Source organism: Ambystoma mexicanum, chromosome 8 (assembly GCF_040938575.1).
Source record: "Ambystoma mexicanum isolate Mex_15411 chromosome 8, UKY_AmexF1_1, whole genome shotgun sequence".
In the NCBI taxonomy this organism is placed as follows: domain Eukaryota; kingdom Metazoa; phylum Chordata; class Amphibia; order Caudata; family Ambystomatidae; genus Ambystoma; species Ambystoma mexicanum.
The window spans coordinates 1,150,625,770-1,150,653,074 of NC_090929.1; the positions used below are offsets into that span (position 1 = coordinate 1,150,625,770).

Consider the following 27,305-nt stretch of genomic DNA (forward strand, 5'->3'; position numbering starts at 1 on the left):
CTCGCATCAGGAGACGGGAGACATTCTGGAGAAGGAACTTTCTGTTGGATTGACTTTTGGTTATAGTGTGAGGATGTCACGCCGCGGGGAAACTGGCGGCTTTGGAAGAAGTGGAAGCTGCGACCGCCATAGCGGGTTCCATTACGTTTTTTGTTTTGAGCTTGCGGTGCAGGTCTAGTCGTTGTTGCGACGTACCAGAACCGGTATTTAATCCTTTCCACTTCCGGGTTCAGGTGCGTTGCAACGTACAGTGTTTCGTCCTGTTCCTGCGCCGCTGCTACTTTTCGAAATTAATACCTTTCCCTTCCGCTTCATTAGTTTCTTTCCCTCTTCCGCCCTTTCGCTCCTTACCTGCTCCGGTAATTCTTCTCGCCTTCTTTCTCTCTTTCCCTTGTTCTATTCCGTTCTAATCTATTTCCTTCCCCCCTTCCGCCTTGATCTCTTCCGTCTATTCTTTCCCGTCTTTTCTAGTTTTCCTCCTGTGTTCTTTCTCCTCCAGTTACCCCCCCTCTGGCCTCTCTGTGAATTCCCGGATTCCGACCTCTGTCTGTTTTCAAGGATTGCCTCGTCCAGCCCTTTTCTGCTAAGTCTGCTGATGATTACTGTGTACCGACCTATGTCTGCAAATTGGATTGCCTCGCCTCATCCTCTACAGTCTACTATTTAAGAACTTTCATCGTGCTGGTTCGTTCCCTGTTCCTCCTTCTACTGCTTCCTCAGGAGAGTCCATTACATCACTACGCTTGAAGATCTTTATCCTCCGGGGGTTTTTTGTGCCTTTGGCTTTTTCCCCTTTGTACCGCGACTGAGGAGGGCTACCACAGATCACCCAAAGGGTGTCACTGTGGCGTCCTACCTTGGTCGTCCCTCTCTTCAAAAAAAACAAGGAGGGAAGGCTCGAACTAAGGTCAATCCAACGCTAACTCAACGTCGGAGAATTCAAGGTGAGGAGGAAGGGGAGGAAGGGGAGTCTCAGGAGGAAGAGGAGATTACCGACCTTCCTGACAGAGGAATAGAGGTGGGTTGTGACACAGGACAGTTGTGTTTTAAAATGACAGACATTCTGATGGACCCTTTAGTAAAGGTTTTGAGGCAGGGAAAACCACTCTTAGAAATAGGGGTAGCAAGGGACTTTTTATACACAAATAAAGTCTATAACCAACACCATGCCACCTTTGTGTCAGCTTTCTTTTTCGACACCCTTACAGAATGTCAATGAGTAGTAGTCTTTATTAATTCGGCTTTCTCCATTAGAAAAAGAACAATATTAATACAATATACTGGTAAAATCAGCACAAGTTTTCAAACCATAAAACTTTATGCAAAGTGGAGGGTAGCAACAGCATTTATTTATTTATTGTGCATTTGTAAGGCGCTTGCTTATACATCAAGAAATTGTGTTTCAAATAGCAGAATAGGCCCTAAAAATTCCAATACACATATAATTAAAAAGATTGTAGTATCCAACAAGTAAAATTACAAAGTGCGTTTTTTCACTAAAAAATCCTGATAAATAAGTGCTTCCCTTACATACTTGCAGAAGTTCAAAATAAACTCCCATTACTATAATTCATTATAAAAAAAACAAAGCCTCTTGGTAGGTTCTAATTTTGGCCTTTTTAAAATGAGAAGTTTTGAGTCACTTTTTCCGTTGGTCACTTTAATTCTTAAATACTAGCAGGAAATGCCCAATTTCTTCATCAGTTTCCATTCCACCATTACATTTCAGGGCAGCAACTGTCTCTTTCCAATTACCCAGGCATTTAGAGGGAGCACGTTGAGTCTAAGCGTCAACACACATTTCCTGAAATCACGTGATTTATACTTGCATAGTTCTGCTTCTACTTTCATGAAAAGAACAAGTCGCTTTATACAACTTGAGGGATGGCAGGGTACCCCGTTGACCCTATCCAATTCTTTGTTTTCGCAGAGGGAATGCCAAATTGGTGGTTTGAAGGGAGTATCGAGCTGTACGTTTATTGAGAATGTCAAACTGGGAGTTAGTGAATATTAAACTTACCAGAATGTCATATCGTTAATAGCATGGCATGACCTGACATAACGTTTAATGATAGGAATGTGATAGCGTGTGAATTATTGAGTGTGTGAATAAGAGTAATTGTTTGTGTTCTTAGTATATCGCTTTCTCTAAATTGGCATATGGTAATTTCATAACTGGCATGATGTAATCCAGTAACAAAGGGCTGAGTGGGTTTGTATTGTGATGCTCTATATCGTGTCCCTGGGACCCCTGCTAGCAGGCCTTGATCTCTCGTACTGCGGAAGTATACGCAGGACTTGCTTGTTCGGGTTCCCGGCACGCTCTGACACGCTCGGGGTACACCCACTTTATTTATATAGTGCGTGCGTGATGGCGAACACGGCTGTCACGCACACGTGACTTTGTCACATCCCTCTTTTTTCATAACAAAACATAAAACAACATGCTCTATAACTTGCTGTCAACGTGACATAAGACCTGTGAAGGTATATCAAAACAGAGTGGGGGCCCAACGTGGGCAAACACTACTGTCTCCTTGCGTCAGCCTGGGTCGATGATGTAGTCCTTGAACCTCGTCAGACACCTACGGCCTTCCCGGCGGGGGTACCTTCCTCTTGTCTCCTCATCCCTTCGCTCTCTCTCTTGACAGTGTCCTTCTCCTTCAGGATCTCCTGTGTCCTCTTAAGGGGTTTGCTCCCTGTGCATTGCCTGGGCCGGGGATGTTTCCACTGCTGGCTCGGGTTGTTGTCCCTCTCCGGAAACTTTTCTGAAGAAGCTTGAGTTCCTCGTAACGGACCTTCGCTGGTCGGCAGCAGTCACCATGGACCCTTTTACGTGGGTCACTCCCATGGGAGTGGGCTCATAGTTGAGGGAGAGTTTCCCTTCCGGATGCCGGTTTCTCACCAGGACCACGTTGCCCACTTCAATTTTAGGAGGCTTCAGCCGGCGCCTGGCGTTTTCCTTCTCATTATGTGCCTGCCTTTCATCGGATATCTTCTGGTTATCGATGAAACCCGGTGGTCGGCCATCTGTCTCAGGAATCAGCCCTCTCGGGCATCTGTTAAACAAAGCTTCGGCTGGAGGTACGCCCGTGGACTGGTTGGGCATGGGGGGGGTTTACCGATACTCTCTGAGGAATTGGTATAAATGTATTTTCAATTCACCTCCTTGTGCCTGCAAGATGCGAAATGCTTTGTTCAGCTTGCGTATGAAGCGCTCTGCCTCTCCATTTGCTCTCGGCCATCCTGGTGTCACTTTCCTGTGTGTGATGCCGCAGTCGCTCATGAATTCTGCAAATTGTCTCCCTTGAAACGGCGGCCCATTATCTGAGCATATCAGCCGGGGAAATCCGTGAGACGCAAAGACTTTTTCCAATGCTTGGAATGTTTGCTCGCAAGATGTGGAGTCCACTAGTTCTACCTCCGGTTATCTTGACCATTGGTCGATCAACACCAAAAAGTACATCCCTCTCCCCGTTGACCCAAAATCTACATGCACGGTGTCCCATGGGCTGTTGCTTCGCTCCATCGACTCGATGCAGGGTACTTTGTTAAGAGGGGCGGTCGCCTGGCACCAGATGCACTTGCTCACATATTCGTCGACCTTCTCCTCAAGCCCCGGGAACCACACCTTGGTATGCAGCCTCGCCTTGATCTTGGCGGTGCCCTGGTGGCCACAGTGAGCCAATTCCGTTACTCTCACTCACGACCAGCCTCCTCGGTATCACAATCTGTCGCCCTTGTAATATCAGGCCTTCTGCCGACCTTGAGAGTTTGTGTCGGACACGCCATATTTGCTGGATTTCGCGTTGAGTATCTTTGCCTTCGCAGGACATCTCCGGTAGAGTTGACTTCCAGTCACTGCTAACAATGGCATGTCGATGAGCCGGAAGCATTCATCCTCACGTGATGCCCCTGCCACTTCTTCCAGTGTCAGGGCTACCGGTATGGCTAGGTCTACTACTAGGCGAACATGGTCTTCGCAGTCCCAGAATGACTTTGTCCCCTGATCACGGCCACTCCTGGGGTGACGCAACAGGTAGTCTGCCGGGCTGTGAGTACCCGGTCGGTATTGCAGTTTCACCCCATATTCCAAGAGGACAAGCATCCATCTTTCTATCCTCGGTAGTGGTTTGGACGATGAAACTGCCAGGATTGGGATGAGTGTCTTGTGGTCCGTGATGACGGACACAGATTTCCCCAGAACATAGAAGCAAAAGTGTTGACAGCCCCACAACACAGCCAGCACCTCTCTCTCGATTTGGGAGTACCTTTGCTCGGTCGCCGTCGGTGCCTTACTAGCATAGGTAATGGGTCTCATTTGTCCGTGGGCGTCTGGCTGGAGGAGCACGGCCCCTAGCCCTATAACTGTTGTTATATAATGTGAGCCCGGGTCCAACTGTAGCGGTGATATCCGGATCGCAGATCGAGCTTGGAAAATACCTTGGCTCCCTGTAGCTCTCCGATCACGTTGTCTAGTGTTGGCGTGGGGTGTCTCTCGCGTTTTATAGCGAGGTTGGGAAGCCTCATGTCCACGCAGATGCAAACGGATCCTGGCTGTTTGGGCTTTGGCGCCACTACAATGGGGGACACCCAGGGGCCGGGCAATTTATCTTTTCAATTATGTCTGAGTCCACCAGGTTTTTCAGTTTTCTTTCTACTTGCGCACTGAGCTGGAAAGGTATCCGCAGATGTTTTAGTACCATTGGGCGCACTGTTTTGTCAATATGCAATTTCATGGGATCCCTTTTAGCTTTCCAGCAGCCCGAAAGATGTCTACAAACTTTTCAATGATGTCTCTGATATTGGCTTCATAAAATGGGAGCGCAAAATACACAATGTCTGGCGCCTCCGATACGGCACAGCTCAAGAGTGAGTGGGGGCTGACGTCCGTCACGAAGAACCTTGCCCTGATGGTACTGTAGGCGTGAGTTACTTGAGCTACAAACACTCCTCGTAGGGGAAGCGGTCTGCCCCCCCCAAATGAGTATATTTTGGTACTTGTCTAGCGCTGGTGGTCCTGGGAGTTCCTCCTAATGACGTGTCGCCAGTACACATACTGAGGATCCTGTGTCTATTAGCACTGTAGTTGACGTCCCACAGATTGTTACTGTGCATGTGGGTTGTCTCCTTTTTCTTCTCGCTGAGTCGATGTTTGAGATAAAGAAGACCTTCTCATCCTCCTCTTCTTCCTCCGCAATCTCCAGGTCTTGGAGCTCCTGTTCCACCATAGCTACGTTCCTCTGTCTGTGTGGGGCTGTACTGGTCGCCCTGCTCAGTCCCCTGGGAATTGCGGTCGGGGCAGCAGCCCAGCACATTCTAGCAAAATGCCCTGCAGCTCCACATCACCCGCACACTCTCACTTTTGCTGGACAGTCCCTTGCGTGTGGGATATCGTACCTGCAATTTGGACATGGCTGTGAAGTGTCTACCTTCTTCTGGACCACCAGGGACACGATGAGCCGGCGTTCGCAGTCCGCCCAGTGGCACATACCTCTTCACTCTTCACCGATTTGACTGCGGCATCCATCTTGGTGGCGCGGCTATCAGCAAGCTCGTAGGACCTCCCTATGTCAAGGATGCCTGCTAGTGAGAGCCCCGGTTCACAAAGTACTTGTCGATGTAGTTTCCCAGAGCTACAGCCCTGTAGAAGCTGGTCGCGGACCATTCCTTCCTCTTTTTCCCAGTGACACGTGCTGGCCAGCTGACATAAACGCCTACAAAATTGGTCTAGTGATTCATCCTCGCTTGCTTCTCGCTGCACATCACAAAGCATTCGAAGTCCAGATTTGCTAGCGGTATGAAGTGCTCTTTGAGCGTGTTTTTCACAGCCTGATATGAGCCATCGGTGGGGGGAATGGACTTGAAGATGCAATGTACCTCAGATCCTGCAGCGTAGGGGAGTGTCGCCACTTTCGCTTCGTAATGTCTCACCCGCTGCCTTAAAATACATCTCGAGCTTTTCAACCCACAGCAGCCATTTTGGACCCAACGTTGGCAGAGCACCCGAAGCATCAAACTGTGGCATGGGGACCAGTGTGCCTTGTTGTCTGGGCGTCCTCCCGATATGTGAGGGTGCATTTGCCCCTTGAGCACCATCCCTGGGGTTACTCATGTCCACGGACCACACAGGCACCTATCACTGGTGTGAAGGCCTCAAACCCGCTGATGAGATGGAACACAGGCGCTTAACTTGCATGTGCAGCCACCTTCGGGCTGTGGTGTATTTCTTGGTGGTGTGGGTTGGCGCTACTTCAGATGGGCGCGGGGGACCCTTGACGTTCCCTCTCCTCCAATGGCACCATCAGGAGATGAAAAAAATTCCTCTGTACTAGAGGGTGCAGACACGTGAAGTCTCTTGACATGCGCAATTTGCATGTATCACAAAAACATTTTTTTTTGTTGTTGTAAGATGGTGAGGCCCCCCAGACACTTCCTGGTGGCCCCTGTGGCCTTTTCAGCTTGATTTAGCCCTCATGGGCTCCAAGAATTCACTGGATGGCGCACTAGCACCCCAAGTGTGGGGCCGCGACCATCCGTAGCATGAAATGGCAGATAGAATGTTCCTGTCTGCGCGGGTTGCAGACGCGGGCGTCGGAATATGATCCCTCTACTCAGTAGCCTCGTCGCCAGTGTGATGCCCTGTATCAAGCCCCCCGGACCCCTGCTAGCAGGCCTCTGCCTCTCGTTCCTCGGAAGAATACGCAGGACTTGCTTGTTCGGGTTCCCGGCATGCTCCAAAGTGCTTGGGGTACGCCCACTTTATTTATAAGGGGCGTGCGCGATGGCGAACACCACCGTCGCGCACACGTGACTTAGTCACATGTATGAAATTGGCAATTGGGTGTCAATTAGGTATAATGAAACATGTGCCTCTTAATCCATAGCATGGGATGGTGCCACCCACTGTACATTTAGTTCAAACACACGGTAGGCCACGTACCCGTCCATAGGCGTCAATAGACGTGCGCCCACCCAAAATAAAAACATCTGATTTCAACTTCTCTAGTCACATAAAAGGTTGAGTGAGAGGTAACGTACAAATTGGTAATGATGTGCTAGCTGGTTCAAACATACACACAGACATACTAACCTGTCAACACTTGTTTAGGAAGGCAATTCATACCTCTCAATTCACGCTTTTGAGCCAAGCTCCTTAGCTGTCCGTAAACTTACATGCCCTGGTGACCCCAAGTTTGAGAGGTTAGGCATTCTTACAACTATGTTGATATGGCTCCCTTTCTAGCTTTTAAAATATCCCTCACTCCAATGCACTGTAACGGGCAAATTCCCTTCTCCATTTTCCATCTAAAAACCTACCTTCTGGACGATCTAAAACGTTGGCTTGTTTGTAAACAAGGACAGACTACTGTTCAGTCGTCACAAATCAACAAATGTGCGCCCAACAGTGGCAATCGTAGTTTGAGTTAAATGTCAAATTGTTTAATGTAACTTTGGTGAGGCTATACAGGCCGCTGCTCCGCCTTGTCCTGAAATCCTAATCGTTTGCGGCTACTGCCACTTCCTCCGGTATATTTCTAGATTGGCACGCGTTCTGATTCCGACAGTGACATTTGGCTAAGTACCTGCAAATAAAGTTGAGGGCTCCGCCCTGCGCTCCGGTTTCCAGGGTCGGGCCGGGCGCTGCAGCCCGGCAGTGCATTTCTAAAAGGTTCCGGTCGGTGGTGCTATGCTCTGACGCCGCTGAATGTTCTCTGGGAGACGCTCTGTCCAGGCTGCAGGCAGTGTCGCTGCGCAGGCGCACTGCCGTGTCTCGCGCGCACGCTCCGCCGTCGCTTGTGCTGCTCGCCTCCCCACTGGCCCTGGGTCACCATGGCGGATAGCGCCAGTGAGAGCGACACGGACGGCGCGGGCTCGGTCGCTATGCAGAGCTCCTCGTCCTCTTCATCTGGCAAGTCGGGCATCGTCATTTCGCCTTTCCGACTGGAGGAGCTCAGCAACCGGCTGGCATCCCTGCAGCAGGAGAACAAGGTGCTCAAGATCGAGCTTGAGACCTACAAGCTCAAGTGCAAAGCGCTGCAAGAGGAAAACCGCGACCTGCGCAAGGCCAGCGTTACCATCGTGAGTAATGCAGTGTGACCCTCGGGGCGCAGGGGCGAGACCCTAGGGCGGAAGCCGAAGGGCGGGGGACCGGCAGCCGGAGTGAGTGCAGAGAATTGATCTCGGTCTCGGCATATGTGTCGCAATAATGTCGGGGGCGGATGGGGGTGACGTGCCCCGCCCCATGGGGAGGGACGGAGGAGGTTTGTATTACTTGGAGCTCAACTGAGACCACCTGACTCGCACTCCAGAGCTGTGTGCCGCTATGAGAAATGACACACACGACCTAGTGCCCAGGTATATCCCTGAGGCTCGCAAATTCTTTGGATGGAGATGCGAAAACATGCTTCAGCTCCTCATTCACTGTGCGACATCCTGGCAGTGGAGTTGAGGGTGTGACTCTTTTATAGACTTGTACCTACGAGGGGACAGTGTTCCCGATTGCCTGTCGTGGTATGTGGCCAGCTAGCCCCCTTGATGGTGTATCTTTCGGCTGTCCACCTGCTTTCACGATTTCTCGTGTGAATTGTTTTACCTCCATTATCGCTTGCATTCCGTCTTTATTGCGGTGGGGACTTCCTCTTCATGTTCTCACATGCTTTCACTTTTTTATTGGAGTGTCTTTGTCCTGGGAAGTTCCTCAACTCAGTTCGTAATGCATGCCCACAAAAAGGAAGGGATGCTGTTCCTGCAAAACAAAATATCAGTGCCCTACTGATCTTGCGCTGGTGCTCTTCCCTACCAATGCAAGAATGTCTTAGTCTTGTTTGTGAGCGCTAGACACATCACGAGTCCAGTATCTCATTTCGAGTAACTTGCAATATGTATTCTTTACAGATTAACCAAGAGTCCACGAATTCGTTTAGGTGCTGAAGACATCAACCCAGTGCTTCAGTTCTTAATTAATAGAACCCTTCGTGTACTCTTATTTATATTCTAATTATTTTGAACATGACTTCCTTGAAGTAATCACGCTAGTGTTGTCTAAGAGTTGGAATAGTTTATTGAGCCATGAAGTAAGAACAATAGCAACATCTCATGGTCTGTCCGAACAGAGCAGGACACAAACCAACGAGACTGTATTTCAGCAATAACCCTTTGCCTGTCAAGTTAGTTCGTTGGACCCTCAAGTGGATGTGAAAAACATAACCAATCTTGTGGAAGGCTAAAGGAATTACTCTATGGCACAGTATTCATCACATGCCATAAACCAAATGGTATCATATTTATTTCATGGCTTGTGTTCAAAGGCGCCTGCCGCAATGGGTTTTAGAAGGAAACAAGATATTTTCATTATTGTGTATTTGCAGGGAGGAGGATCCAAGTTCATGTTTGGAGCAAAAGTGTTAGGGAAGAGGGGCCAGATTGGATATGTTCTCTGTTAAACTGGTTTGTGAACTAGCAACAACACCTTAAATGTGCATCTTTCTCTGACCGCCAAGCAATGCTGTGATAGGAGAGCTGTGAAAATACATTCTTGATGGGTGACTGGTTGGCTTAGTTTGAGAATTTGCAGTGGTTGTTGTACCTGAGAAGAGAACGAACACTTAAATTAGTGTATGGAAATCTGGCAGAGAGCAAATGTTTATCTTATGAAACTGTTTCAAGATTTAATAGCCAGTAGGGAGAGCAGATGTCCCTCAGGGTTCAGTGTCACCCCACAGCGTTTACATTTAAAATGTGGCCCTAGAAGATAGCGCTTTGACAAGTAGAGCGTAGAGTAGACTGTGGATGGTGTTGTGGGATCCCAGGGTCAATAATTTGCTCTTGGTCATTTTCTATGTTATCGTTAATCCAAATTTGAATGTCTCTAGGTTTAAGTCACTTGATGAATGTGAGAACTAGCCTGGAATTTTGGGGTTGATTGAGATTCTTGATTATCTCTCTAATCCAGGCTAGTTTTTCTTGATCATGAAAGCTGGCTCAAGGGAAGCCCCAGATGCAAACTGAAATGATCAGTGTACGTGATTAACTTGTAGTGCAGGGAACAGCTGCCTGATGGAGAGAGCCAGGTGGATTGGTTTTGCAGACTAGAACTTGATTGTTTAGTGGTAGATGGGAAGACAAAAGGGGGAATGAGAGCTTTTTTTTATTAGTTGGCAAAGCTATGGAAGAATCCAAATCCCTTTTTTATTTTTTTACCATTTTAGAGATGAGAATGCTGTATCAAGGATGTTATTTTCGAGGATGTCGTGTTGCAGGGCTTTGAAGTTTACAACTATGGAAAGATTTTCAGCATTATTTGCTCAGTTTTCAATGAATTAAGAGAGCGCTTTTTGGCTACTTCTATTTATCAGGGAAAAGTGATGATCGATTTCTAGAGCTCTTAATCCATTAGAGATTTGTTTTCTTTTTTTAAAAATATTTTCTTTTAATTTTCTTTTTTATTGGTACAGCTCATTTATATCAACTTTACAATGTTCCACAAAGGATTGTCAAAATATTTTCTTTAAAAGAGATAAAAAAAAATTGACAAGAACAAGGGAAGAAGAATAAGAATACAAATACATGTTGTGCCGTTACATGGTCAATATTATGTACATTAAATAGCACCATTGTATCTAACAAAAAGAAAATTACTCGAAATTTCGACTGTATTCGATGAGTTCATTTTAAAAATAGGATAAAACTCCAAAAAACTCCTTGCCACAGCTATTTAACTTACGTTCAACATAGACTGGAGTAAAACTCTACATTCGGTTGCAAGGAAAATTCTGTTGGCTTAAAGATTAACACGCGTTGTCAAATTACATTTTTGATTATGGAAATAACAATGATTAACACTTATTGTCAGGTTACACCTTTGACTCTAACAATGATGTGCAACTATAGCATAATGATGTTGGCATTATAGATAATTACATTTTATTTGGATGTTAATAATTGCATATTGGTAATGTTCAAGGTAGTAATCGCTCATTACGCTACATATTTAAAAATCTGCAAAAAAAGGTGGCAGGTGCCCCTCTCTCGAAAGAACATGACATGATAACCTGTTCTGTGGTTTTTACCCACTGTGATAGTCCGTAGCCATCGCTTTTAGCTCAATGTACTTTTCAGAAAGGAGGAATATACATTTGCATATCAGTTTTTGTCCCACCTTCAAGGGCAGTCCAGCACTTAAATGCCAGGCAAACCTCCTTTGAACAAGAGTATCAACAGCAACCCCATACACGTGTTTCAGCCTTGCTGGGCTTCATCAGTGAGGTGGAGCTGTGCCTCTCTGAGCACAGTGAGTAAGGGGTCCACGTCTGGGTTTCCCCCAGGTTAATTGGAGTGACCAACCCCAAGTTCCTTACAAAAATGTAGCAGGCACCCTCTCTCGAAGGACATGGCATGATAACCTGTTCTGTGGTTTTTACCCACTGAGTCCACAGCCATCGCTTTTAGCTCACTGTACTTTTCACAAAGGAGGAATACCTATTTGCATATGTCTTTGTCCCGCCCACAACAGCAGTCCTGAAATGCCAGGCAAGCCTACTTTGAACAAGAGTACGAACAGCAACCCCATACACATGCTTGAGCCCTGTTGGGCCTCATCAATTTAGTTTTGGCCCTGGTTGGATTTTCGGGCAAGAGCTGCACTAAAATAGCTGCCTCAGTCAGCATGTTAAGTACGTTTTTTTCCATTTGATTACAAAAGCGTGTTTGGAGGTAAAACAAGTGTCGATAAAATGCTAAGAAGCGTGTTGGACCTTGGTGCTAACAGACATTTTCTGAATAAGGCAATCATATGCCACATGTATCTCGCGTGTAATGATATGAGTCCCAACTCATGTCTGATCCAGGCCATTGTCGCACACATAGGTAAGTTAAGAATTCGTCTCCAGTATTTGCTTTCTAGTTTTTGGCAGACACTCTGTTTGAACTTCTTTGGATTCCGCACCATAAAGCAATACTGGGGTGACTTTTTGTTGGTAATAGGTTAGTGCAGAAAGTATTGAGAATTCGCTGAATTTCACCAAAATGAAGTTTGTCTGCGATATCGCAGTTTTAATTTCTTTGTCAAGTGTAACAAGCAGACCTTAATATTCTGGTCGCTTATGGGAATACCATTGTAAGTGTACTGATTGATTAGCTCAAGTTGTGTTCTGTAGGCTCCATCTCCTGTGTTTCCTGCTTTGACGTTTGCCATTACAGCACATTACCTTTTTAGTTTTTTTCAAGGTTAAGTCAATTAATTTTTTTTTTTTTGTTCATATGCTCCAAGAGCATCCAATAATGATTGACGGCCTTGAGGAGTCTTCGATAAGAAAATCAAATAATTTGTGTTGCCCAGGCCTGTGGATATTTTTAAACATGGCGTTGTTTAATCGGTCCGGGCCTGGTGCTCTAGACGGCTTGCTTTTCTAATCTAGTGTTCCATGTCCTCTCTCATAATTTGTGGCTTTGTTTGTTACTGGTTTAGGTGTAGCAAAGGAGGCGTGGTTTGGAGCTGCTGCGGGTGGCATGTCTCCCTAGGAGCTCCTGGTGGGCGCCGGGCACCGAGCGAGGCTACGCTGGCTTATCGCTCCGTTGAGCCCTGAAAATTGACGTTATGATGTAGGAGGCTAAGGCAGAGGTTTCACCTGCAGAAAACTTAATTTAACTGCCGCGATTCCAGAGAGCGAATGACTTTGTTCTCAGGATTGGCTCCAAAACGACAAAGAAAATGGGGGCTGCTACTGTCTGCTCCGCTCACTGACGCGGGAGGAGGAGCCAGCATATGGAAGCAGCCCTGGAAGCCTGAGGCGGCCGCACCGAGCAGCGACCACTCTCCTGAATCCGGACCAGCGCTCCCTCAACATTAGAGCTGCGGGGCCCGGAGCGTGGAACACGGGGACTGATCTCTCCGGTCCTCTCCGCTACCATCAGCTGCGGCTCCTGAGGTCCCTGCAACTCCTGCAGCAAGTGTCTCCTATTCCCAAGCTGCTACGATACTCTCCCACCACCCCATCAGTAGAGTGCCCACCTTCATGCAGTGGGCTGTCCATGGATAGTGCACTGCTCGGCGCAGTACTGTTCCAACAATGGTTATTTCATGAGTGCCTGTAGCTCCCCGCTTCCACTGCCTTCTCCGGCTGTCTGACTATCTCTGCTGGGGCCGGAGCTGAACAAGCTCGCGGGGCCTGCGTTGGCGGGTGTCGAGCCATCCACGGCTAGCTGGCCTGTGGGGTTCTGCGGCAGGGTGGCCGAAGCTGGACTGAGGCAGGTTTGGCTACACTGAAGATATTGTGAGGTGGGGGGCCTCTGCCTTGCAATCCCCCGAACTTTTCTCCCGACTGCTCCCCACATCGCAGAGGCAGAGGATCTTTGTTGCTGCTGGGGGCTTCATGGGGAGCTTACATCTCAGGGACCTTTGCTTGGGGAAGTTTGAAGATCCCTATATTGGCACTGCTGCTCCCTGGGTAGGCTCTGTACCGCGAGTTGCAGCAGGGAATCGATGAGGACTGTCGGGGCAGTGAAACCCAGCATACGGAGGAGTTGCAGCACAAGTTACTTACCCGCAGTGTGAGGCCGTGGATCCTGGTCTGGGGTTCTCTTGTTTCCATAGTTCCTTATTTATTTTGATTTATTAGCATTTTTAAAGCGCTCACATGGCCCGCAGGCATTGAGGCGCTGTTAACCTGATTTTTTAAAAATTTATTTATTATTTTTTTTGTGCTTATTTATAACGCGCTTAAATAGCCAGAGATTTCTAGCGCAGACCCGGGGATCGAACCTGTTTTGCTTCGTGTCGTCTTGCTTCCAAGGCGAACATGTTGCTGCTGAGCTATCCTCCCAGGACATGAATAGTGAAGAAGCACAGAATCCACAGTGAGGTAAATAAAAAACGTTTTCATTTGCATACAGTAAAGAAAATATATATCCTATTAATATTGAATGTTAAAGATCAGCAAAGAAACGGCCATGCTACAAAACATAGTGAAAAGACAAGATTAATAGGCTTGAACTTTAAAAGTTTGCAAGGGCAGATGTTTAAATATGGATTGATAAAGACATTTGTGCACAATATAAGAAATGAAACACGACTACTGAGTTAATTTATTTTAGGCAGTAAAAGTACTGGTTCTCAGTGTGTTGTACTTGACAGATGGCTGCACAAAGCAGAAATAAGTCTGGGAAGCTCGAAATGAAAACACTGACACGAAGGAAAAAGAAACTCCATTGTTGTGTTATGTTTGTTTACATGTGTCGAGGAACAAGGCGTTTTGGCATGTCCACGGAGACAGTCCATATATTGCGCACAAAGGACGTTGACATGAGACGCGCACAGAGGGCGTTGACATGAGATGTGCATAGGCGTTGTGAAGTGGGACGTGAGTGTCAAGTGACGTCAGCTTTGGGGGCGGGTGATCTAAATAAGTGCCGCAAGGACACTTCAACTTAGGGCGATGGATCAACTGATAAGATTAGCACAAGATGGCGGTACCCGACCTGTGGTTTTCGCATGTTAAGTGCAAAAAACTGGGTAAGTTGTATTGGAAATAAGATTGATAGATGTATGCTCGGAAATACATGCCCGATCGATTGGACCAATAACATTTCTGACCGAACTTCCCCTTTAAGGCGTCTTATCTGTTCTGCCATGAAATCTCATTCCAAACTGGAACTCCTCTACTGTGTCCAGAAAGTCTGTTACAACCAAGACTTAGTGCTGCTTCTAATAATGGACTGGTCATTTTGGACCAATCCCACTACATCTGTAATGATATCCCTTGGCATATACAAGCCCTGCTCTAGTACTTGATCATTAGAATCTGATGTATGGAATCCTTGCTGCACTCTGTAGGATTTGTATTATTGCTTGTAGGATTTGTATTATTGCTTGTGAGAAAGTGTACGTTTTACCTGTCATGGACATCTGCCACTCCTCACAAGGTATCGTAGTATCCGAGGTGGCGCAGGTAGCCGTCCTCCTGACACATCCACTGTGTGTGCACCTCAGAACAGCGACTGTCTGCATAATGGCTGTCCTATTGTGTTCTCCTATGAAAGTATCTAGGGATTGTATTGCCTCACTCGGGTGAGATTGTCACGGCATTATCCGGCACAGTTTACCTATGGATATGGATATGGCTTCAGTCAGTGAGTTGTTGTGGGAATTCCATATAAGATATGGGCTCCAACTGGTCTCGGCTTTCCATTTTTGTTTTTTTGCATTAGTTTGCTTGAACGGCTACAAGACAGGTTGCTCTGATGCATAGATAATATGCTTGGTGCCTTTGTTTTTCGTTTAATTTCTATATGATGCACTACACAACTCACCTTCTTCATTCTTCCAATCAGGATAGAAGTTAGGTTAGCATTACTGCCTGTACTCTGAAATTGTGTGTACTCTCTATCAATCGTAACTGAATTTGCAAGTACATGTGCTCTGCACTATCTGGTTCTGGGGTGTACTTGTACTTATTTAATTTGTTTAGCGCTCTAAACCCAGAGTCATTTAGGTGCTGGTTGTTAGGAAAGATCTCCCTTGGGTGCATTTTACGTCCATTTATGAATCCCTCCCCCCCGCCCTGCGCAGCCTTCAGCTGCACTCCTCTGGGCGTTCACTCATTTGTTATGGGAAACTGACATGTCCTTCGGGCTGTCGGTGCTGGGAAACTTTTTCCCTTAGTCTTAGACTATGTTGCTATTTCTTGGTAACATTTTATCTATGTGCCAAGTTCCGTATAGTACCACACTTGGGGGTCCTTTTGTTTTCTGGCCATAGCCACCCGCTAAGGATTATTTGTTGTTTGTACAAGCGTGCCTAGGGCGAACTGGTGGCAGCAGTTTACTTTAAAAGTATTTTTACTTTGTGTTTATGGACCATACCCCGTTTGCCGCAAGACTGTGGCCAGGGCTAAAAATGGCTGTGCCACAAAGTCTTTTGATCAGTCCTTTGCCATTTTCTCCCTTTGTTTTGCCCCAGGTCGAGAAACTTGGGTATTCCTTATGTGGGCATGCAGCCTCCCATAAAAAAAGCATCTTTTGCGGGCTCCTGCATGTCAAGTGTGCTAGTGCCCAGGAAGAGGATTGGGACTGTCTGGTCCAATCCACACTACTGGTGCCCGTATGTCTGGTAGGCCAGAATGACTGGAAACACCGTGGGCCATAATTGGCCCATGCCTGACGTGCATGCAAGAGAGCAGATCCTCCATTGGTTATCTGAGATTTGGGCACAAAACGAATGTTGGATAAGAGAAGGGGCTCTGCATCCATTCCAGGTCGATCACTGGAAGTTCACACCAAACTATATGTAGGGAACTCATGGTGGCAACAGTAAGGACATACACAAGTGATCACAGTTCAAGTTTGTTTATTGAACTTTATAATGAGTGAGAGAAACGTCTAATCTAAACCTAAATCTAAAATGGGTGCAGACTGCAACCATCGAATAATAAGGCAGTTCTAGTGGTGTCTTGTCAAATAACAAGGACCTATACTAAAAAAGGAAACTATTGCCAATTCCTTAATGCTAAATTACAAAAAATAGTGTCCACCAGAAAAGAAAGTGCTCACAAAAATGAGTCAGGATGGTATGGCTGGGTCTCCCATCCCCACCTTCAAGCACGGGACCTCTGAGCATAGCACACTCCTCGGCCTCGTCGGCACGAGTTTCACAGTTCAGATTCAATGATATCACAATCTTCAGAGGCTAAGTCTCTTTGCTGATAAAGTCTCTTGTTTTAGGTCTGCTGCATCACAATGAGAAATGAACAAACAAAAGGTTCCTTTGGTACTCTGGTATCTTGGGCGATTGTTCTTGGCCCCTTTGATCTCCCTCCGCCGGGCTTGGATCCTTCTTGCAACTCGGGCCTCCCTCCGTCGGTTTCACTACAGCCTTCTTTAACACAGTTCATGTATTTCTCATTTTCATCAGAAAGTGGTATTTTCCTTCTCCTAGCTTTCCCTCGGCATCCCTCCATCAGGTTCACACTTGCCTTATTTCACAGTTAACAATCTTATCGGAACGCAGGGTTCCCTTCCCCTAGCTTTCCTCTGACCATGGGTCAGACTTTTGATTGTATAAAGGATTTGACATAGCCCTTATAGGACCACTGACGCCTCACGCCACCCTTTTCCTAGGGCTTCTGGTTCTTGTACTTTCAAAGAATAGGCCCCAGTCAGAGTCTTTGGAATGAGTGCCCACATGGCCCCCGACCCCTCTACACCTGGAACTCAACTGGGCTTTCTCTACAATTCAACCACATACACAAGTTTTTTGTCCTTTCGTATACCTTGCGTCAAAATGTTTTGCCACTTTCAACCTTGGGCTCAACACATTTCAGTTTACTATCAGTTTCCTATCAGTTTCCTTCAGCTCCCTGGCTGTGCTGAACCCAATGACTTCTTTGTTCTCTGGCGTCCAGGATAGTACCATGGTAGCCAGCCCGCCTCTCGGCCTGCGTTATCAAAGCAGGAGGCCCCCGTGTGTATCATTGACGTCTGCTAGCTCCCGGTTTTATGCTTTCCCTTTCGGACGCTTTGCAGGTCTGAGGTGAAAAGGACAATTCCCCCCTTCGTCATTCCAGATCTCACTGCCTTGCTTCTCCTCTTGAATTGCTGTAGCTGTCTCCTCGTGCATTTAGCCTTGCTCGACGTGTGCTTTCATGCTCCGCCTTTTATCCCTGTGGGGAAGGTAAAGGGCTGTCAGATGTGCATGATTCTTGTCAATTACTTGACTCTGCCTGACCCGTGTTTTGGGACATGTCAGATAAACTGCTCTGGTGTTAGTCTGTTGTATGTTATAGTGTAACCAAGTGTTTGTTTGGGAAAATGGGGCAAGGGTAAAGCTTCTGAATATCCTACAGTGTGTGATGGAGAAAAGGTGTTAAAAGGAAGGGGATATTGCGTCTCGCCTTCAGTGTTCCACTTCCGCTCCCTGAGGACCCCTTGCCCAGGTGATCCTCCCCCAGGAACTGGATCCAATAGCAATGGCTGTGTCCCGGCCACCTGGACGACGGGTCTCCGGGGACTAGCTGGTGAGACGCCTTCGGGTTTCTCACATATAGAAGTCAAGTATCCTTAACGAAAGAGCAGATTCCTGGAACCACCAGAGATGTGCTAGGAAGATTTGACACCCTGACCCCGCTATTGTCCCGTCTGACCCCTGCTTTTGTATCGTACCAAGAAGGCCTGCACGGGCGCTTCAGCCCTTTTTGGAGTAGTGGGACCAACACTCTCGGCACCTCCTGCTTATCCTCGCAAAGATCCTATTCCAAAGTGTTCCTCGGCCATCCAGTGAACTGACCAGCTCGAACATGGGGTATTGCACATGAGCGCCGCCGTCCCGGGTTGACTCGCGATTTCGGGAATCGGTTTCTTGTCCTGGGCCCTGTCCCGCCAAAACTCATCCTAGCTCCTCTGGCTGGCGATTTATGAGTGTACGTCACGCCGCAAGCCTTTGAGGTCCCTGTGTCGTCTCACTGTGGTGACTTTCGCTGTAAGAGCCTGCCGACCTGTCCCACTGTGACCTGAGACGTGCTACAGCGGAACTATCCTTCTCCTTTATTCGAGAGCTTAGAAAAGGCTAATGTCCCGCAATGGATGATCGTCCCGTCCCGCAGCAGCTGAGAGCCGGAGCATACTGTAACTGCAGGGGTGTAACATACTATTAAAAAGGACTAAACTGGAAAAGTTTCCTTCGGACTGTTGGAGGGTCGGTGAGTACTTTCATCACTTACCAGTGGCCCCCTAACGCATCCATCTGTTTTTACGCATGAGAATCCCGTAAAAGATTTTCACCTTGGCTGGACTAGCCTGCGCTCCCAAGGTATTTAAAGTCGCTCTATCTGAAAGGGTAGACCCTCCTCAAGGAATGGGACTTTATTCTTCCTCAACCACCTTCCTGTACAGCTACAGCTCCCTGAAGAGAACCTGCTTTTTGCTTTACGCACGACAGCACATTAAGGCACTGCTGTACTTGAGCATAAGGCTCCTCACTTATTCTTAGGGCTGGACTGCATAAGCTAGGGATTGGCTATGAACTGCCTAATACGATATCTTTGTTGAACTTGCCCCTTTTCTGTTACAGGTTGTGGCTATTTTCTCCCCTTTATCCGCATTAGACTAAATGCATTTTTTTGTATGTTACCTAGTGAAAAGCATGCTTATAGCTGTTTTATTAATACTGTGGTTTAATCTTGTTTTGTTATAAAGTCATACAGTACATGGTTTTTACATTTTTTTATATACATCTGTCTAAGAGTAATCTGTGGAGTTTTACTGTGTGCTTCGCCCCCCCCCCCCCACCCTCCGGAGACTTAGTCTTGACTGCCTGTCAAGCTACCATGGATTGGTCTGGTTTGTCCACAAGGGTCCCCTGTTTCACTAAACTAGGGTGGCCTAAACTTCTGTCCACAAGGTCCCTTTTTTAGATATCAATCTTAACACTGATTACATGCATTCATGTATACGGAGTGCAACAATAGGTAATACAGGTATGACATTTAGCAGTCGTGATTTGAGAGACTATTTGTCAGAAGGGCATGAAAGGAGTCTCCAAGGTCCTCTCATGGTTTAGTGGTTAAGGTACTCTGTTGACATGGAGATACGGTCTTGGGGAAATGAGGGTCCCCTTATTGCCTCGTGTGAGAAAAGCAGAGTCTTGAGGTGCTTGCGGGAGGTCCGGTGTGATTGTTCGGATTTCGAAGGTAGTGGCAGAGCATTCAATTTTTTGAAGCATTGACCAGGAAACTTAATCCCCCTGATCTCTAGTGCTTGAATCCTGGGGTGATGAGACAATGGATGTTGGAAGTGCAGGTAGTTCTTGCAGTCTGCGCTTTTTGAACTTCTGAGATGGCTATACTGGTGCCGAATTTGAGAGGCATTTGTGCGTGTTGGCTAATGTTTTGAAGAGGATGCACTCTTGTATCGGTAGCCAGTGCGCTCTCCTTCTTGAAGACAAGATGGGCTCACGTTTAGGGATGTTAAGGGCAGCCCTAAGAGCATTGTTCTGAATCACCTGCAGCGTGCACAGGTTGCGACCCCGAAGTGCCTGCGACTAGTGCATTACAATAGTCAAGCCTCAAGCCAATGAGGGCCTTTGCAATGAAGAGGCGGATGTCAGTGTTTTAGTTTGGTGGCTGCAATGGCGTTGACCTGCCTAGTGAGTTAGTGTAGAGTCTCAAGACATCCAGGGTCTTGACCTCGCTTGAGACTGTGATAGTGATGACAAGGACTTGTAGGCTTCATCCAGTTTACTTAACATGGTTTGCGTGCCGACCAGGAGGATCTCTGTTTTATCATTAAGGCGCAGCTGGTGGGGATGCCATCCACACTTGGATGGTTTGATAGACTGCGTGCAGGGTGTTTGTCAGAGGCATAGACACTCGTGATGGGTAGGAGTAGTTGTGTATCGTCAGTATAATTGGGGTATGAAATGCCATGGGCGCCTCAGAGATGAAAAAAGGGGCTTTGTGAAGTTCTTGTACAAGGTGGGTGCTATGCAGGAACCTGTAGGAACCCTAGAGGTAACAGGTTGGTGGGCGGATGCAGTAGGTTAGAAAACTCATGGATCGGTTGGATAGAAAAGAGGGAAATCCTAGTGATGACCTAGGTGGATAGGTGAGCTGCTGAGGTGGTGTAGGCATAAGGTCTACGAGATCAGGGCGGGTCAAGGAGGAGCGCAGCCTTTCCTGCATCTTTGAGATTGTCCAATTGGTTGGGAGGGCCAGACAGAAGCCCATTCGTACTAATTTTCAAACGTGTAATGACCTTCTCGGTATGGCTTTAGTGAAATATGTAGGAACCATACTTGAATTTAGTACTATCATTTTCAAATGTTACTGCACATTGTTCCCAGAAAGTGTATTTGGGCCACTTTATGGGCTCATGCTTGGCAAACAAAAAGGTATTGTAATATCTCGCATAATGCACATGGGACCCCATATCATACAGGTCTTAAACATCATCAAAAGGATCAAAGCATTCTGCGCAAATGTCTGGTTCATAAGTTCTCTGTGTGTTCTGGATACATGGTTACAAACCGTCTAGATTTATCAATCAAAGGAAATGAACTTTGAGCAGTTTGCCTGGATCATTACATGTTTTAAATGATGGTGTCCACACATGACCCATGGTTAGAGGAAACATTTGTATCGAGGTTGGAGTTCTGGCTCCTGAAACTACACTGCCAACGTTATATAAATTTGTTTCAGGAAGTCTGTCCAAAAGAAATCCTTCATGTTTTTAGAAACCAAGGAGGCTTCCTACTTCTGAATGCACAGAGCCTCAATACCTTCCTGAATTGATGTGTTGTAATCAAGTGTGGCATATTCTGCATCATCTTGGACGTCGATTATCATCTGTCGAATCTCCATCTCTTCAGCCTCCACAATTTGTGCGCCCTGCAGTTGCTTGGAAACATCATAGTAACCATTGCGGCCAGCAGAGCAGGGTTCTGCAACGCTGCAGTCTGATTACTGGCACTGCCTGTCTTTTGAACAGTCCAAATGGAGTCTTGTCCTGCATCTTCTCCAGGACCCGGTCTCCCGCCTTCTAAAGTCGCCCTTGCAGCTTCCACCTGGAAGGCGTTCCAGCAGTTCCCATCTGGAGATGGGACTGGGAAATAATTTGCTGATCAGGCATTAACATTTTAATATTAACATGCTTCTTATTACTAGCGAACATGGCCCACGCAGTTAACTCCCTTGAAAGGATGCATTTTGTCAGGCAAGACTTCAGGGAGTGATTCACCATTACATCATTGGTCTCTGGCCGAAATGGAATAGGAAAATGTAGGTCTGATCCCCAAGCCTCAAAGGCCTTTCTCTGGCCTGACATGTGAAAGCTGGCTCATTATCAGCATGGAGTTGCTGTCATTGCTTCTACACCGCGTACTGCCTGTAGGAACGATTTGAAGTCTGCTTTTTTTCAGAGGGATCATCCAGGTGGACCATGTGTAAGAATCTACTATTACTCGAATATATTTTTACTTCTTTACTGTTGGTAGTGAGTCTATGCGATCTCAATATTGATAATCTCAAAAGGAGAATTTGCCTTTCTTAAAGGAGCCTCCTTTGACGTTGTACTGTGATCCACAGTTGTCTCTGTTGCAATTTGCTAGGTACGTTTTACCCTGTTCTCTCAAACCTGGCCACCAATACTTATCGAGAAGCAGCTATGTGGTTGCAGTATTCCCAAAGTCCAGCATGAGTGGTAGCTATTGGCTTTTTCTGTTTCATTCGGGATCAATCGTTGAATGGGATCTCCTGTTTTCATAAGAATTGTGATCACTGCCTTGTTGTTCTCGGTCATAAATATAATTGCATGGAAAACCTTGTCATCGGTAGAATACCCAATACCCAAACATGCTCCTTTTAATTGCTTAATCATTTGCAATAGCTGAGTGAGTAGTTTTTTTTCACTGTGTGCTCTTAGCATGTTTGTGTGCCCAATGCTATGAACATGCCCTTCTGGATGCGCTATTTTGTGCATCGCCTATAATAAAAGGAGAGTTGTCTTACAGAGACCGTTTCATGCCTATTGTATCTGAAATCATTCTGAATCCACCAATGTAAATCAGTATTATAAGCCCTGACAATGTAATCTGAGGTTTACTAATATGGTGTTCTGTGAATTAGGTTGACCTAGAACAGCCAGCGACAACCCATGTAATTCAGCAGTCTGAGCTGAAGTATTTAGTTTCAGCGTCAGAATGTATGTTTGCTGTGCCTAAAATGCTGTGTGATGGCTCTAGCTGCATACTTAGGTTCCAACGGCTGGAATTGCTGACACATCACAATGTTTCAATTGATAAGAATCGAATAACGTCATATCTGACTTTTGTCATAGTCCACGTCAGGTCACACATTCTTTTCAGTTCTTCATAATGATGATTTTCATCTGGGGCATCCTGGGTTGCCAACCACTGTATCCATTTGCTGTGTAATGCTTTAGCGTTAGCTATGCTTGATCATGTGGCAGCCTCAAGTTGAAATAAAGGTTTATTTATGTACAGTGCGCACCTTTTGGACGATAATGTTCACTGCTGTGCATATTTCTCCTATGGTGTATATCTCAATTCAAGAGTGGAAAATACACGTGATTTGATAAGCTATTGGTTTTGTCTGCCCTAAATTACAAACCGTATGCATGAACGCAGTGTCACCTGACCTCAAGTTTCTGTCCAAACCCTTGTCAATATTTGTCTTGTAAAGGGCTAGTTTGTGTCAATGAGTACACCTGCTGCAAAATGTGAGTGTGCTGTTAACTATTGAGCCGCTATGACTTTCAGTGTTTATCAAAGCATGCAATGGTTTTACTAGCTCTGCAAAATTAGGCAAGTATGATTTGCCGTAGTTCAGTAGACCTGAAAAAGCCTGTAGTTGTCGAGTGTGCTAGGCGGTTGTAGATTTGCACGTTTGTTGAGGAAACTGCTGACACGTCTCCACCCTTATCCGTGAGTCTGAAACCTAGGAAGGTGACTTCACAGGGAGTTTTTAGATTTCTTGAAGTTTAAACAAAATACCGTTTGGCAGCGAACCTCCGTTTCAATCTACTTGCTATAAGTCCTCAAGAGTGACATAGATATTGTCTACATATTGTTAACAGTTGGATATTTCTGCAAAAAGACTTTATTCTGCTTGTGAAAGGGCGCTGCGAATTGAGCTCTGCTTTATGCATGTGAGCGCAAAATGACTGCCCTTAAACATGAAAGCTGTGCATTTCTGACTTTCCTTACTCAAAAGGTTGTGTGAAATATCTATTACCTAGCTCAAGATTTGTTTTGCATTTTCACCTTTTGCAGGTTGGCTAAAAAAAGAGCTATGCTGATTTTATAACTCCCTCTGTCTTAGAATGTGCGTTTAAAATTCCATAATCTACTACGAAATGATGGGTACCCTCTGGTTTAAAAACGGTTAACAGCAAAGTATTATGTGGGCTTGCATGCCTTATAATTAGCCCATGGTTCTTTTAATGGTCCACTATAGTTTGTATGTGTGCCATTGCTTATGACTTAATAAAATACAGTCTTTGTGGCGGAGGAGGTGTAAACCCACGGATTCCATGTGCTGGGCATTCCAGATCATGTCCTACATAGTGTGTAAACAGTTGTACAGCTCCCAGTGCTGTCCATTCATTTGTATAATTGTGTACCATGTCCTCACTCCACTTGACAAAGAAGGTATCACCACTTCACCTCTGGGTGCTTGTTTCACACATCTAGTGGTGGCCAATCCTAGAGTGTCAAAAGACCTTTGTATTGGATTTGTAGACCAAAACAGTGCTTCAATTTCTTTGGGAGTTTCACCTTCAAGCTCAATAGTTAAAAAAATACTCCATTGTTTACTAATGTTTGCCCAGCTGGTGTAATTGGTTCTGCATTTTGTGTGCCTCTGTGTGCTCCAACAATTTGTTGTGACTGGGCTCCAATATGGAAGTGTCAAATCTAGAATCGAACAGGATTTCTGTCCAGTCAGATGCTTTGTCTTTGGAATTATTAGAGTGCGCAGGCTCTGAATGTTGAAGTTGGAAGAGCCCGACGTATGTGTCCTTTCGACTTTCACGTCTTTCCCCATAGCTATAAAACGTCCTGTGGGGAATGAGATAAGCCATCGTCCGTGCCATATTTCTGTGGACGACTCATTTATTTTCCATTAAAGTGTGGCGGTCTAAAATGGGAGTGCCTTCTAGGCATACCCAAAGGTCTCCTATGCCTATAAATGCCTTGCTACTGAAGGGCATCCCTGTAGCTTTCTAGTTTGGTTCTGGGTACTTCTCTTCCTTTGTTCGAGGAAGCTGATGGCAGTGTATTCTACCACCCCTTCTCCCTTGAAAAGATCCCCTACCTCTTAAGGGTCTCCCTTTGCAATGTTTTTGTCTGGCTTGCTGTTGTAGTTGGCCACCTTCTGCGCCTCCGCAGGCCTCCTGCATAGGTGACCTCTGCCTGGTGTTGGCAAGTTGATGGGACTATGTTTCTAAATTGCTCCCTTTTTTTTTTTTCTTCTTGCTCATTAAGTAGCAAGAGCTATACCATTTGGGTATGTTCTCATGTTTTGGAAGGGCGAGACCCCAATAGGTTTCTCAATGTCTGTAACTGCACCACTCTCATCTCGGTCTGTCCTTGTTGCCGAGTAGGCACTTTGTATGCCATGCTGTGCAGCATAGTAATGCAAGGTTGTGTACAGTGTCAAAATGTGCAGTCAGGAGTTCATAGTCTGCTTGCTAGAAGGGTCCTCCATGATTTGGATGGAAGTGTGTTAAGAATTCTAGTTTCTGGTTCTGTGTAGTTAAAGGTCCATGACTGGCATTCATTAGTCGGTAAACTAAATTGCCTCTATACTAGTTTACATGATTTATAAATTCGTGCCAATTTGGGAAACTGGTATGGGAGTTATTGGATAGTGTTTAAGTCTACTCTTATCAGGAGAGCGGCAGGCACATTATTGGTTCTATTGACTAGTGTTTTTTTTTAAATAAGTGAACAGGGTTTCTGCTGGTTAACCAGCCATGGCGACATTGAAGTTTGTGTGTCGGGCTTCACAATGTCCAATGGATAGGAAGCTGGACTTTGTGATTAACAATCTTCTGGGCCCACTTTTTAACCCCCTTTTTTATGAAACTTTTGAGAAATCGAAGAAATGCACCATCTTTTGCTGTCACTGGATTGTCAGGGTATTAGCAACGACTATCCTCATTCTCATACTATCTGCTAGGGTACCACCTGACTGGCTTGATATCCCATCTATAGATGGGGGGTGGGGGTGAGGGAAGAGTGTCCGAGCCACCCATCTGGACCCTGAAACCAGGGCTGTGATTGATTGCTCTTGATGATCAGTCTGTTGATAACTAAAGCAAACCATGCACCTCTGCTAGCGCCTTGCATATTTGTACATGACCTAACCTTTCTCTAGCATGACTCGACACAAATACCAGCAAAGTATACTGGATTTGACTTCCCCATTTGTCTACGATGACCATTCTGAATGGTTGCATACATGAATGACAGTTGATACGAGAATACACAATGTAGTTTAATGTAATCATGATCTTTCCGGAGCCTGTGTATCATACAAGCAGCTATAATGGCCAGCAGGGTGAAGCAAACCATCAGCCCAAACAGCAGAAGGATTATGTAAAATATCTTTGTGGGTGAAAATACGAGAAGTTTGGTATTTTCTGGTCTCAGCCCTATGCCCAGTCTAAATGCATCGAAACAAGTTCCATTGTTACTCATGTTTAAAAGGAAAAACATCCCAAGAATAACTACTTCGTATTGACCCAGACCTTTCCCTGTCACACCGTCCGAATTAAAACTGCTTTGTGGACTCTTCTAGGTTTGGTTTATATATTTAATCTCCCTAACTAAATGGCAGATTATGAAATGGAGGATTCCAATCTGGTACATTTTGACCTCTGGACATACTGGGTGATTTTGACGATGGGTTGTTGGTGCCTTTACCTTTCCAACTCTCAGTTTATGCGGTTGGAGAAAGCTGCTGCACAGGGAACTGGGAATTGAGCTCTCTGCTCGGCTCTTGGGACTTTCTCTAGTTGTCTAGCGAGTGAATAGAACAGCAAAGGTGATAATCACCTTGATGAAGTTGTCTGCACCCTGTTTGTTTCAGCACACATTGCATGTTTCTCACTTTACAGAACTTCAACGTGGAACATGTACATTATAATGTGTTGTGCAGATAGCAGTTATTTATGCAGCGTAGTTGTGCTAATATTTATGCCACGTACGTTTGCATCATGCACAGTTGTAGTTTGTCATGGCAGTCTCAACCCATAGATTTGAGTTGGCTCATGGTGTCCTTGTGTGAGAGGCGGGCATAATATCAAACTCCTTTATACAGAATTGGAGGCTTCACTTTGGGCAGTCTCCCAATATTTAAATGCTACCCGGAGACCTAGAATGGTCAATGTGATGAATTGTGAGAATTAACTCCTACTGAGATTAACTGCAGGATAATTGTATGTATTTTATAAAAGGCTTTAACGCCTAGAGCAGGGCACAAAATGTGCACTCTCCACTAGCCAATGGCTAGTGATCATTGACTCTTACAGAGTAAGACATTGTGTACTGTATGTATAGAATTGAGGTGGCACATGACTTTGGATGGCTGGCTAGTAGCTTGCAGTTTATAATCTTGCAACTTGATCTAGAAAAAATAAAAATGGTTTCATAACTTGAATGTATGATTGTTGTGTTATTGTTTATACTGGTTGTATAATGAATCGCTCATGATATTGCACAATTGTATTACTTAATATTTATAGTTTTTAACTGCTCGAGATTTTATGGTGTAACTCAACGAAATAAATGATTT

The 27,305-nt window shown here is 45.8% G+C and overlaps 1 protein-coding gene across 1 annotated transcript in view; it reads left to right on the top strand.

The window, feature by feature from the left end:
* Positions 1 to 7,566: 7,566 nt before the first annotated feature.
* The window catches only part of CCDC6 (coiled-coil domain containing 6), a 737,104-nt gene continuing 717,365 nt past the window's right edge, over positions 7,567 to 27,305 (top strand). Inside the window, exon 1 of the mRNA XM_069611219.1 lies at positions 7,567 to 8,082. Within this exon, the coding sequence (XP_069467320.1) occupies positions 7,834 to 8,082 (249 nt within the window). The 5' untranslated portion in view covers positions 7,567 to 7,833. The remainder of the gene's footprint in view (positions 8,083 to 27,305) is intronic.